This window comes from Clytia hemisphaerica, unplaced genomic scaffold (genome assembly GCF_902728285.1).
Source record: "Clytia hemisphaerica strain Z4C2 unplaced genomic scaffold, Clytia hemisphaerica genome assembly, whole genome shotgun sequence".
NCBI lineage: Eukaryota > Metazoa > Cnidaria > Hydrozoa > Leptothecata > Clytiidae > Clytia > Clytia hemisphaerica.
Window position 1 is genome coordinate 1,021,904 of NW_027103334.1, and position 14,363 is coordinate 1,036,266.

At 36.2% G+C, this 14,363-nt stretch overlaps 2 protein-coding genes across 2 annotated transcripts; one reads left to right on the forward strand and one right to left on the reverse strand.

The window, feature by feature from the left end:
* The first annotated feature begins 271 nt into the window (after positions 1-271).
* Positions 272-1,500, forward strand: LOC136816361 (microfibril-associated glycoprotein 4-like). The gene has a single exon (XM_067072687.1). It carries the CDS (start codon positions 321-323, stop codon positions 1,320-1,322), a length of 1,002 nt encoding a protein of 333 aa, XP_066928788.1. The 5' UTR covers positions 272-320; the 3' UTR covers positions 1,323-1,500.
* Positions 1,501-1,872: 372 nt separating this feature from the next.
* LOC136816996 (biorientation of chromosomes in cell division protein 1-like 1) lies at positions 1,873-13,389 on the reverse strand. Its single transcript, XM_067073343.1, has 3 exons — positions 13,179-13,389; positions 3,664-3,788; positions 1,873-3,300 (listed from the first exon to the last, which is right to left on the reverse strand). Exons 1-3 carry the CDS (start codon positions 13,308-13,310, stop codon positions 1,965-1,967), a joined length of 1,593 nt encoding a protein of 530 aa, XP_066929444.1. The 5' UTR covers positions 13,311-13,389; the 3' UTR covers positions 1,873-1,964.
* Between the last annotated feature and the right edge of the window lie 974 nt (positions 13,390-14,363).

Consider the following 14,363-nt stretch of genomic DNA (forward strand, 5'->3'; position numbering starts at 1 on the left):
TAGATATTGCTAAAAAATTAACACGAAAATAGCATGGCTAAGACTTTTTCAGGCTTAAACCTAAAAAAGCTAAGAACATCCCAAGGCTTCAAGATTTTTGGATGTTCTTATAAAAAAAATCAAATATTTCTAAAGAGAAACAGTGTATAAATTCATCTGTAACTTCTCAGACAACTAAAGAATATTCAATTTGCATGCAGGCGTTTTCTTCATTCACTTCTATAGATATGTGAAAATTTGATGGCGAAATATTCGAAAAGAATCGCGTATTTCCTTCTTATTTTAAACTTTCACCTCTCTTAAAACATGGACCAAGAGGAATGAAAATGGCCTCTTTTCTTCGAGTTGTTTTTCTAGTAAGTATTTTAAGAAGAACTTTTGGTGGATGCTCTCATGGTAAATTTATCCAAAACGAGACTGGAAAAGCTGTTGCTCCACAGTTCAGGCCTAAGTTTATGACAATAGCAGACTCACAGATTCAATGTTTTCTTAAACAAAAATTCAAAGATTGCGAATGCTGGTTGTTGGAGGTCAAAACTCTTTCGACAAATAAATACTCATGTCGATTCTACTTGAAAGACGATGTTTATTCATTCATTGAGGACGGGAGTGCAATCATATATGAACAGCACAAGAATCCGTGTCAATTCAATCAAAAACCTGGAGATGCTTGTTATAAAATACCTAAAGATTGCCAAGAGATACAGCAAAGAGGTTTGGAAATTAACGGAGTCTATGATATCGAGATTGACGGACAAACTAAGTCTGTTTATTGTGATTTAACAGAAAATCAAGGTGGTTGGACTGCCATTCAAAGAAGAGTATCAGGGGATACAAATTTCAATAGAAATTGGATCGAATATAAAAATGGTTTTGGAGATCCTGCCACGAATTACTGGATAGGTCTCGATTCGATTCATGTGCTGACTAAAGGTCGCGCTGACGTGTTGCTTCGAGTTACAGCGGAATCTTTTGACGGGCAAAAAGCATTTGCCGTCTACAAAGGTTTCAGTATTGGAAGTGAAAGTGAGAAGTTTAAACTGACTAGTGGTGACTATATCGATGGTCTCCAAGGAAAGAGTTGGACAGAATTCACCGGCATGTTTTTCAGTACCAGAGATAAAGACAGTGATAAAAAAAGTGACGGAAACTGCGCCATTTCAAGAGAGGGCGGTGGATGGTATAAATCTTGCACTTGGTTAAACATGAACGGGCGTTATGGGGCGGATGCAACTAAAATTGGAGACGCTTATATGCATTGGACAAATTTCAAGCAACATGAAAGCTTAAAATCGATTAGTTTATCCATCAAAAGATCTTGACCTTGAAAAAAGTGGAATTGATAATGAGCAAAAATCTATCGAAACATTGACAATTGTCGATCTCATGTATGTTTCTTTTTGTGCTTTGTTCACGAAGAAAATGTAATGCAAGGATGATAACATAGTTCGGACACCCCCTTTCTTAAGGGGGGATGACACCTTCCAAAAAAGTGAAGAATGGGGGGGATCAGAGATTTTCACTAGAAAGGGGGGATAGCAAGGAGGGGGGTCGTTTAAGAAGGGGGGGGGCTTACATATATTGTAGATTATTTTCCAGTACTGTTATGAAATTTGGTCTACATGAAAGGAAGTTCTTTATTTTCACTAAAAAGTGGTATTATATTTTCCAAACTTAATTTTTCTTTACTGTTTCCCTTCCCTTTTTACCATTAAAAATTAGCCCGAAACCCTTGGGGGATAGGCATTTTTAAAGGTTGGGGGGATGCCAAGAAGGGGGGTCATTTAAGAAGGGGGGATCAGACCCCTTTCCGCGCTATGTGATAATTTTCACCTAGGTGAAAATGAATAAACAATTAAAAGATGAAAAGAATTGACGTGAAACAATATTCTTTTATCAATTATTATATTAGCTAACAGAAAACTGGTAACAAAAATCCAAATTTGTAGTAAATTTGTAGAACATTAAGACGGAGAATATCGTTCCCTTTGTTTCGTGGGTCTTCTTGGTCTCTTTGAAAAACGTTCCTCAGGTTCGGGCGGAGTCGATGGTCTTTTAACGGCGCCCGAAGAACGCCCTCCTTCATTTTTACGATTCTGCTTGTCTCTTGATCGACTCCTGTCACGACTTTTTTCGCTATCACTCTTCTCGATTTTTCGATGTGATCGTTCTTTTTTCTTCGAAGATGCTCGATCATTCGATTTATCACGATGAATTTCCTCAGTAGTGTCTTTCGATCGTGTTTTTCTTAACGTTGGTCGTTTTTTATCGGTTCCTTTCGCCGATTTTTCGTCCTCCTCACCCTCTTCGTCACGATATTTTAACGGTATATTGCGTTTACGGTATGATTTCCTTCGATCGGCGCCCTCCTCGGGTTCGCTTACTTGACTTTCATCATCGTCCTCTTCAGAAATCGGTTCAAAACTATCAGGTGTGCTATTACTCGATGAATCATCACTAATTGGTTCTGTTACTAAAGAAGTATAATACGAATTAGATGATCGATTATTTTTACCGGACACCCGATCCTCAATAACAGTTTTTTCGTCTTGAACGGGTGTCTGTGAACCTTCTTGTTCGGAATCAACATCCTCTTGATCACCAGAGGAGCGTTCAATATTTCTCGACTGATTAATTTCCTTTTTCTCTTCTAAAACCTCTTTTTTATTTTCGTCTTCAATTTCGTTTTTATTATTTTTCACTTTCTCAGACTCCGACTCATTCTTTCGTTTCTCAACGCTTTCATCCGTCTCAGCGATTTTCTCCTCCTGTTCAGGTCCAATGTGTTCGTGTTGTTCGAGCTGAGGAGAATTATCCTTAATGGAAGGGTTTTCAGTCACCAAAGACTGTTCAGTGTGTTTTTCAATCACCATCATATCGTTATTAGTATCTCCAAGCTCTATTCCAACCTCCTCCACTTCCATTTCCTGTAAATCGACATCATTGGGTTCAACATTCTTTTGATTATTTATATCAGGAGAAATCTCTTCCAACAAAGATCTTTCTTTAGGCGGTTCAGAAATATTTTCTTCTTTGATGTCTATATTAGCTGAGGTTTCATTGTTTATCGAAGGCTTATTGGGTGTAATATGATGAGAAATTTCTTCTGTAGAAACTGGTGTTTCATTGACAAGATTCTGGACGAGGTTAACGGAATGTCTGTTTTGTTCTACTTGTGTGGTCGTCTGCGGATTTAAGAACTGGTCCACTTGCTTGTCAATTTTCAAACAAAACCCATGACCTTTCAAACTCAAAACTTCATCAACCAGACGTTGAATACCATTCAATAACACTTCAGATCTAAAATCGAAAAATTAATAATATCGAGTTTGCAAGTTTAAAAAGTGAAAACTCATTCCAGAACTTAGATAAATTTAAAATATCATAATGGAACTAGTGCAAAAGTCCTTCATCGATAAAGAGGAAAAAGTCTACAGCCTCAAAACGTCATAAATAGTTTTGATCTTGAACTTCTGACCCTAGATTTTAAGAAATTTACAGTATCTTTATTATAACAACCGACCTACCCGTGTTATTCTGAAGGTCTTTCCCGTATAACAATAAATTAATTTTTTCTCGCCATAATTAAATAGATTTTTTGATATATTTTAGTTGTTTCGAAGATAAAAAAAATTGTGAAATTTACGATAAAAAAATACGAACTTGTTCAAATGATTCCTGAGCTCAGTTCTCAGTAGATTTTTCTGTAGTAATTCTGAGAATCTTCTTTTTGACAAAAATGATGCCACGTGATTCTCAACGGTCTGTTTCAACTGATTGAAGCTCTCCTAGAAAAAAAAGGAAGCCACAAAATTTAAGAATTAATGTGAAATCTGCAGATAAGCCTTACATATTTTTAATAAGAATTCGAAAAGTATTTTTATAAAGGCTTTGATACTTTGATGATTCATAATTTTTTTCTTGCTTTTGAGCCTAAAAATGTTGCGTCGTTATTATTTTTGTCTAATTTCCCAAGAAACTGCATGTTTGGAGTTTGCAAAGCTTTAAAAAATGTTGTTGGAACAGTCATAAATCTTTGGCTAAGAAGCCTCATTTTTTCTTATTATACATTGCAGTATTTTTAAATTTAATTCAAAATTTGCTTTAAACACAACGTATATTAAGTGGTAAAATAGCACCAAAATTGTATCAAATTGGTGACAAAATAGTAACACAGTAGAAAAAATTTCCAGCCTATTTTGGAAGTTTTTCGCATGTATTCAATTTTATGATTTGGTGTTTCTGAAAAATTGAAACAGTATTACAAACTTAAAAATATATACACTTAAGGTAGTTTCTGTATCAAAATGTCCCAAAATGTTTAGTACTTTTTTGAATTGGGGTGGTGATATGCAAAGAACTCTTGAAAACCCTGTTATAGTACATCCGGGGGGTGTACTTATAGTATAGGGGAATTAGCCAAAAAAATCAACCGAACCTTAAAAAAATTGGTATAAAGCTGAAATTTTGCACAGAGTTCAGGGAAGGTGTCAGGAAACCCACATTAAAACCCCCCACCTTCAGCACCTTGGCATCCCCAGTTATAACGTCATAATCAATGATGACTGTCACATATTTTGGTAAAAATTCAAGTTGTCAAAATATGCAAGTATTATATATCAATCGATCGCAAATTGAAAGCTGAACATCTTTTTAGCTTACAAAAAATCCTGTAAATGTACTGAATGTGAGTAAATTTAAGGACAATGTTGCTCTTCGAAAAAATGGCTGAAAGCAAATAAAAACATCAAAATTCATGAAAATAACATCGAAATGGATAAAGATCAGCCTTTCGAAGTAGCCTCACCACCTCAAGCTTGCACGCCGTCAAGATGTACTGAAGACGAAGATCTGGATCGCTTAACATGCAAAAAATGTAAAAGATCAGTTCATTATGAGTGCACAAAGTTACCCCTGTACAACTACAAATATTCGTGACATCCTACAACGATCATTACTTATGTTCAAACTGCGTGCGAATAACGAAAAACTTAAGAAATAAAAAAAAACACTCAAAATATGATGCAAAATGAACTTAAAAAGAAAGACGACGTCATACAAAAACTGAACAACGAGTTCAAAACCAAAACCCGTGACTCCATCAAAAATGACCTCAAAACCTTTCTGGCAGGAAAACTACAAGAGATGGAGGAAAAGCAAGAAGCATGATAAAGGAGCAAATAAAGCACACAGCAGAAATAAAGACGGAAACCCGGGGGGGGTACTAGGGCAAGATGGGTTACGGGGATGCTCCGCTGGTCAGGGTACCTTTTTTAACCTCCACAAGTCCCAGGTAGGGTCGCAAAAACACCAAAATAGAAAAAATCAGTCCCTCGTAGGGTGCCTATTTTTGGAAAATTTGGGAAAAAAGTAGAAAATTTGAGAAAATTTTGGAATTTCAGTCCCATTCAGGGTCACTTTTTTCGTGGTGAAGAAGTAAAGCTCGAATCTCATTGGCTTTCCACTTTTTCAAAGATCCAGGCTATTTATTATCAAAGATTCAGGCTATTTAATTCCGTATTCGAATTCAAAGTTGATAAATTTCAGAATTCAAATCCGAATCTTGTGTTCTCCGTGTTCTTGTGTCCGCAATGGGAAAAATAAATTTTAAGATGGTAATGACTGAATCTTGTGTTCTCTGTGTTCTTGTGTCCGATTTTATCAATTACAGAATTCAAATCCAAATCTTGTGTTCTCTGTGTTCTTGTGTCCGATTTTATCAATTACAGAATTCCCAAATCCAATCTTGTGTTCTCTGTGTTCTTGTGTCCGATTTTATCAATTACAGAATTCCCCAAATCCAAATCTTGTGTTCTCTGTGTTCTTGTGTCCGATTTTATCAATTACAGAATTCCCAAATCCAAATCTTGTGTTCTCTGTGTTCTTGTGTCCGATTTTATCAATTACAGAATTCCCAAATCCAATCTTGTGTTCTCTGTGTTCTTGTGTCCGATTTTATCAATTACAGAATTTCCAAATCCAAATCTTGTGTTCTCTGTGTTCTTGTGTCCGATTTTATCAATTACAGAAATCCCAAATCCAATCTTGTGTTCTCTGTGTTCTTGTGTCCGATTTTCCGGTTAGTGTAAAACGCAGGTCACAGGTCACGGGTCACAGGTCACAGGTCAGTGTTGACAGGTCAGCTTCAAGTACTGTAAAACACAAAGAAAATGTTTGAAAAACAGTTGTTAATGTGAAAAATATAATTCAAAAGGTATTTTATTGATCTAGAACTTTTTTAAAGCCAAAAATCTATCTACGTGCTTACCACGTGCTTTCGCGTTTTATGCCGTGTATATAACACGGACCTGTAATACTTGTATTATATATTACACCTAAATCAAACATGTAATAAAAATTATCTTTTCAATGTTATATGCATGTTACGTATGTTAATACAAAGAATACGTATTAAAAAACATTGATCTCACCTTTTGCTTTAAACTGCCCCCTAACAGGAAAATAGCTATTACACAATCACTATGTCATATCTCATTTTAACTCATGCATCACCTTGGGTATGGTAACAAGAATTGATGAAAATAGTATCAATGGGATTATATTTCATAAATGTTTCAATATTTTTATCCCCTGCTTTGTGTTTTTGATAAAATGACGTCACTATTTTCATATCTCTAAAACAGCTCTCTTGTTTCAAAACCTGTCAATATATATCCACTTGCAGCGTCAGCATCCTATTATGCATGAAAAATATTTTGATGTTAATTGGTGGACAAAACCTCATACTTTGAGATAACCTCATTATTTACATAATTTAAGTGTCATTTGTTGTCAATATTTGGGGTTTATGATTTGTCGTTTAAGTCTTCTAAATAACATACTTTGATATTATATTTCCATTACATATAATATTTTCAGGAACTTATGTTATGAGTTGTATGTTACGAGTGTGTTACAGTTTTCCAGTCTGTAATTTGTATGACCTGTGACCCGTCAACCCGTGACCTGTGACCTGTGAACACAAGAACACAGAGAATACAAGATTCAGTCTTACTATTTTAGAATTTATTTTTCCTATCGTGGTGGACACAAGAACACAGAGATTCAGCCTTACTATTTTAGAATTTAATTTTCCCATCACAGTGGACACAAGAACACAAAGAACACAAGATTCAGTCTTACTATTTTAGAATTTATTTTTCCTATCGTGGTGGACACAAGAACACAGAGAACACAAGATTCAGTCTTACTATTGTAGAATTTATTTTTTCCATCGTGGTGGACACAAGAACACAGAGAACACAAGATTCAGCCTTACTATTTTAAAATTTATTTTTCCAATCGAAAAAATCATGACGAATCTAGGCTGAGAGAGTATGTCAAGCCTGATGATGAATCTAGCCCGTGAACATTTTTAGCCTGAATGACCAGTTCTTTATCAGCCAATCAGATTGCTTCTTTACTTACTTCACCTTAACCCACTTTTTTCGCAAATTTCGAGTCCCACGTAGGGTCTATTTTCTCAGCGGAGCACCCCCGTCGGTCGACAAGGGTAGTACCCCCCCCCCCCGGGGACGGAAACATCAAAGAAAACATACGCCGAAATGACCAAGAAGCACAAAGAAGACTTAAGATCTCCCGAAGAGCAAAAACGGAAGGAAGAAAGTGAAAAGAGAGACTGAATATGATCGTTCACGGGTTTCTCGAATATTCAGGCCCAGATAAGGAAGTAGAAGAAAATGTGGAAAAATATGACATAATTCGGTTCCGAGAACTCTTGGAGGACATCAATATTCCAGAAATAAATGTTACTCACCACAGATTAGGACACAGAAAAACAAAGAATGGCCGTCCTCTTAAAGTCACCCCGCAAAGTCAACATGATAAAGATCTTCTTATGAAGAATTTATACAGGCTGAAAAAAACTTGTTTCTTTCAGGTAAGTATCACGGAAGATTTCACAATCAACGAACGGAAAAAGATAAAGGAGATGCACGAACAAGCAAAGAAGCTTAATAAAGACAATAACAATAAAGTATTTAACTGGCGCGTAAGAGGAAGCCCAAGAACAAAACTACGCATCGTTAAAAAATTACAAAACCAAACAAAAATATCTTCAAATTATAAACCAAAATGCTCTACAGAAGAAATCGTCAGCGATTGGCGGCGATTGGGCATCAATAGATGATGATGAATGATTCATTTTGTAAAATAGGCAGTCGAGCTCTATTAGCTTTAAAGCTAGTACAGATTTGTACACATTTTTCGACTTTAAAGAATACATACATTAACATTAAACATTAACATGACGTCATCAGGACAAATATCCTAAAAATTCAAGTTGTCCAAACATACAAGTATTGTAGATCAATCGATCGCAAATTAAAAGCCAAACAACCTTTTTGCCCATGGAAAATCCTGAAAATTTGTTTTTGCTAGTTCAATTATTTAGATTTGTAAAATATTCGACAGTTTTGTATTTCCTAAAGGGAGTTGAAAGAGGCAAGAGTATAAAATCAGAGTACACGAATCATGTAGGAAAAAGATTACCGAAACGTAGTATCCCAGACAACTCAGACAACCGACCAACCTCGTTCCCTGCGTATTATCAGCTTATTTTATACTTACTGTGATAGCGCTAGATAATATTCTCTGGCGTCTATCAAGCCAAAGACTTTTTTCTAAGGTCTTTGATCAAGCAAAGTAAATAAAATCTGGAATACACGGGGACGAGGTTAACAACCGACCTGCAATTAACGTTTAAGATCATCGTGTTTCGCCGAGCCAGTCTTTGATTAGAAGAAAAATTGTTTTTTGTCTAACAGGAAAGCCAACCCTAAGTATTCAACTGTAATAAAAAATGGAAACCCTACCGCTTACTTGAATGTTCACGAGAGAGAGCCGATGACTGGGGAGCGAAGGTGCATGATCGTTTAAACTCTTGCAATGTTAATGTTAATGTGTATATTCTTTAAAGTCGAAAAAAGTGTACAAATATGTACTAGCTTTAAAGCTAATAGAGTTCGACTACCTATTTACAAAATGATTCATTCATCATCATCTGTAGACGAATAGTCTACATCATCTGTTGATGCCCAATCGCTGACGATTTCTTCTGTAGTGTATTTTTGTTCATTATAATTTGAAGATATATTTGTTTGATTTTGTAATTTTTTAACGATTCGTAGTTTTGTTCTTGGGCTCCCTCTAACGCGCCAGTTGAAGTCTTTATTCTTATTGTCTTTGTTAAGTTTCTTTGCTTGTTCGTGCATCTCCTTTATCTTTTTCCGTTCGTTGATTGTGAAATCTTCCGTGATACTTACCTGAAAGAAACAAGTTTCTTTCAGCATGTGTAAATTCTTCATGATAAGATCTTTGTCATGCTGACTTTGTAGGGTGACTTTAAGAGGACGGCCATTTTTTGTTTTTCTGTTTCCTAATCTGTGGTGAGTAACATTTATTTCTGGAACATTGATGTCCTCCAGGAGTTCTCGGAACCGAAATATGTCATATTTTTCCCCATTTTCTTCTTTTTCCTTATCTGGACCTGAATATTCGAGAAACCCGTGAACGATGATATTCAGTTTTCTAGAGTCTATGTCTTTCTTTTCACTTTCTTCCTTCCGCTTTTGTTGTTCGGCAGATCTTAAGTCTTCTTTGTGCTTCTTAGTAATTTCGGCGTATGTTTTCTTTGATGTCTCTGTCATTATTTCTGTTGTGTGCTTGATTTCTTCCTTTATCATGGTTCTTGTCTTTTCTTCCATTTCTTGTAGCTTTCCTGCCAGAAAAATTTTGAGATCATTTTTGATGGAATCACGGGTTTTGGTGTTGGTGTTGACCTCGTTGTTCAGTTTTTGTATGACGTCGTCTTTCTTTTTAAGTTCATTTTGCATCATATGTTGAGTGTTTTTCCCCACTTTATTTCTTAGGTTCTTCGTTATTCGGACGCAGTTTGAACATAAGTAATGATCGTTATAGGATGTCACGAATATTTGTAGTTGATACAAAGGTAGCTGTGTGCACTCATAATGAACTGATCTTTTACATTTTTTGCATTCCAAGCGATCCAGGTCCTCATCATTGGTACATCTTGACGGCGTGCAAGCTTGAGGTGGTGAGGCTGCTTCGAAAGGCTGATCTTTATCCATTTTGATGTTATTTTCATGAATTTTGATGTTTTTGTTTGTTTTCAGCCATTTTCCGAAGCATTGACCTAGTTGCAGCGGAAGCTGTATACCACATCGTATGTATGATTGGTTTCCGTCTGAACAAATCCAATGGCGACAATAACGACAAATCTTCAGGTAGAAAGCCCGACGCAATCCAAACTTAAAATTTCAAAAAGGTATGCCAATGGTTTGACGAAGGTGACGGAGAACTGTACACTCTTACTGAAATTTATGACAAGATGGTCAAGTTGAGTAAAGGAACTGACTACTACCATAGAAATTATTTGAAAACGAAACTAATGCAAAAATATGAAGATCAAAGATATCTCATTCAAAGTGAAGTTTTATTTAGGTTTCTGTTGTTTTTAGACAGCAGCTACTGTATCGGTAGTATTTAACTTTGAGGACGAAGCGATATAATTGGTTTTAAACACATGAGCAAATTCCTCGAACAATTATTCACTTCAAAGCTCAAACAAATCAGCATCGACCAGACAGTCGCACTCCCATCAAGACGGAGGTCATCAATTGCTGCGATAGCTTTTGGAATAGGTGAAGGTCTTGACAAATCTTTCGCCACTAGATGGTTTATTGATCATTTAGCGAAATTTGGATTTTCCGTATCCTCTGCAGAAGTTAAATTGTTCAAAGAATCTGCTATTGCATCCATATCATCAGAGGCAAATCCGTTAACCAACCAAACGACAACGGAGACAAATCCATCAAGTAACCAAACGACAGCCGAGACAAATCCATCAAGTAACCAAACGACAGCCGAGACGAATCCATCAAGTAACCAAACGACAGCCGAGACAAATCCATCAAGTAACCAAACGACAGCCGAGACGAATCCATCAAGTAACCAAACGACAGCCGAGACGAATCCATCAATCAATCAAACGAAAGCCGAGACGAATCCATCAATTAATCAAACGACAACCGAGAAAATTCCGTCAACTGATCAAAAGACAACCAAGAAAATTCAGTCAGCCAACCAAACAACACCCGATACGCTTCTGTCATCCAGTAAGTAAGTAAGTAATAGTTTATTTCATGTTGACAAAAAGGTAGCAACAAAGGCTAATAAAAGTCAACGCTACTTTACAATTAAAAAAGACTAATGTTTTGTTGGCAGCTCATCGTCGCTGCTACTGAGGCTAGATATTGACAGCTTTTGGTTGGCAAAGTTTTTGTTTGTTTTTATCAAGTGAAGGTTATCTGTTCTGGGACTTCCTCTCACACGCCAAATGAAATCACCATCACATTCGGAGTTCCATTTTTTAGCTTTTTCGCACATCTCTTTGATTTTTCTTCTTTCATTGATGTTGAAATCATCAGTGATGCTTAGATGATATCCAAGCCACTTTAACTTTTTTAAGGCTTTTAAGGTTGCTCATAATTCTTTCTTTTTCTTCTTCACTTTGCAAGGTCACCTTTATCGGACGATTTTTCTTCGGCCTATTTTCATGTTCGAACCCAATACGATGTTGATGCGTTGGTTTGATGTCGCGCATGCCGATATCTTTGAGCAGATCCTCAATTTCCTTTTTGTCCTCTTCTTGATCTTCTTCTTTCGTGTCTTCAGCTTGTTCACAGAGTCCATGAATTATGATGTTTTTTCTTCTTGATTCGATGTCTCGTTTTTCTCTCCTCTCCTCTTCTTTTTGTTCCGCAACAACAGATTTAAGATTTTCCTTGTGTGCTTTGGTTATATCAGCGTAGGTTTTACGGGATGACTCTTTCATAAAATCTTCCAGCCAAGCGACATCCGAAACGAAATCGTTACCCAATGAACTTACAACAAACCAAGTTATTGACAAACCCAATTTGGAACAATTTTCGGCAGATAACGCTGATCACAACATTCGTACCCTCACTGGAAAAGGAACCTTCCATGGTATAGGAATAATCAATATTTTTACGAAAAAGCCCACCAAAGTACAAGCCATTAGACGAACTAAAGCATCGCAGTCAAAGCAATCTTTCAGATTCGTCAATACCAATAGTGGAATTCTATCCTTGCATTTTTACCCTGATGACGTCAGAGGCAATATTCCATTTTACTCACATTCAGTACATTTACAGGATTTTTTGTAAGCTAAAAAGTTGTTCAGCTTTCAATTTGCGATTGATTGATATATAATACTTGCATATTTGGACAACTTGAATTTTGACCAAAATATGTGACAGTCGTCATCGATTATGACGTCATAACTAGGGATGCCAAGGTGCTTTAAGTGGGACTAACTTTGAGAAATTTGGGGATTTTTACCATACCAAAATATACACCAAAATTTCGCTATTTTCCAAAATTGAAAAATTAATGCCTCACCAAAATAAATTCCTTGCTTATAATCAAGTATTTTTATGATTTTCTAAAAAGAGGTTTTCATTTTATATATTTCTTATAAACACTCATTTTTAACCAAAAAAAGAACAATTATTCTTTTTCTTTTAAAAACAAACTGTATAGTGCAGGACATTGATGATGCAGATTTATGTGGCAAAACACAGGCACAATTACAATAAATAATATCCCTATTATAGCCTACAAAGAAAACGTTACCTTCAAGAAGTACTAACGATTCTCTATGTTCTACATCAATAAATATTAAAAAATGTAGCTGCTTAGCTAAAAAGTGAGTCTGGCTGGCACATCTTTGCAATTGAATGGGGTGTGCATTTGCAACAAGTTTTCCATACCCAGTGTAAATGCAATAAAAGGATGTCTTGGGCAAATCATGCTAATTAAATTGACCTTTATATTGAAAATGGCAAAAAAGCAAATTGAAGAAACGGCAACTTCATTTCTTCTGTAAAATAATCTTCAAATCAAGAAAAAAATTACCCATTGGAAAAAGAATTCATACCTTCAATTTTCGATAAATACAATTTGATCCATTTACCTAATGCAATTACATACAAAATCCCTAAGGCAAGGATATCCCTGACCGTGAGTTCTACTTCATTGATTTCCTTTTGCCTTTCGATCCTTTGCCAAAAGAACATTTCAAAGGGATAGAAAATACTTTAAAAGGCAATACCTACCATATTTTCGAATTCTTCAATACATTCCTTTCGAAATTGGTCGAAAATTCCTTCAGATTTCACGTTGTTAACAACATCATTTATGGTAATTTGAGGGTCCAGGTTGGATCGACGTCCTGCTTCGTCCGCCATCTTGAATTTAGATCAAAACAAAACTAAAGCTAAATTTGCCGAATGAAATTTGTACTACAACTCACATAGATTCGAACATTCCACGGTTTACACAGCCAATGTTTTGATCTTCTTTTTGTCAATAAACATGGTTTCTCTTTTTGGTGTGAGAAATCTCAACTCAACTTTTCACTGTTTTTCAACTTTTCAGTCTGTCAAGATCAATTATCAATTGCTTTTTTCTTGAAGTTCATCGGCTTATTTTCTTAAGGTATAAAAATTTATGCAATGTAATAGTATTCCTATTTAATGAACTAGTCTGAGCCTTGATTTTCTCACACACAAGGTGATTTTTTAATATTTCTATTCAAATAAAAAGAGAGGGACTTTAAGTTTCATGCCGCCCGTATCAGTTAGTGGAAGAATGAAATTTTCAGAAGATGCTTTATTCAAGGTGGTGCCGTAGTATAGTGGTAGTTGACCTTGACTTCTGTGCAGGCGGCCAGGGTTCGATTCCCACTCACGGCAGTTCACTTGGCAAGTGAACGTTCCTTCGCTCGGGTCAACCCATGCCATGTGAGGGGAATTGGGTAGTCAGTTCAAGGTGCTGACGGGACGCTCACTAGTAAGCGTCTATAGTTGCGAGAATAGGCCTCTAAAGCCTCCTGCAACTCAACCAAATAGAAATAGAAATAGAAATTCGATATGAGGATTCCCATTTCTGTAAAATTGCAATTCCCTATGGTTGCGAAATGGTAGCTATGCCTATGGGTAATTTCTTTGTTCTTTCCCTATTTTCTTTTGTTCTGTGCGACGTAAAGATGCTTCGCAAATCGAAGTACTTCTACTAACTGTCGCTACTTTCCAGGTAGCCTGGGAATCCAAGCGTTAAACTTTTTTCACAGTCTAGTTTATGATATTTTTGCTGCTGGTTTAACGCTTGGTGCAGGTAACTCGCCTGCAGGGAGATTTTTCCCTGCAATGCAGGTTCGGCCTGATTGGCCAGCTTTTGGCGTATTACTTAGCAGTACTTTCGCGCGCATTTTGATATTTTCGATGCGCACGCATAATTTA

Coding starts and splice junctions, on each gene's coding strand:
- LOC136816361 (XM_067072687.1), top strand. CDS start 321: ATGAAAATGGCCTCTTTTCTTCGAGTTGTTTTTCTAGTAAGTATTTTA.
- LOC136816996 (XM_067073343.1), bottom strand. CDS start 13,310: ATGGCGGACGAAGCAGGACGTCGATCCAACCTGGACCCTCAAATTACC. Junction 3,789..13,178: donor TTGAAGAATTCGAAAATATG/GTAGGTATTGCC, acceptor TTTTTTTTCTAG/GAGAGCTTCAATCAGTTGAA. Junction 3,301..3,663: donor CTCAGGAATCATTTGAACAA/GTTCGTATTTTT, acceptor TTTCGATTTTAG/ATCTGAAGTGTTATTGAATG.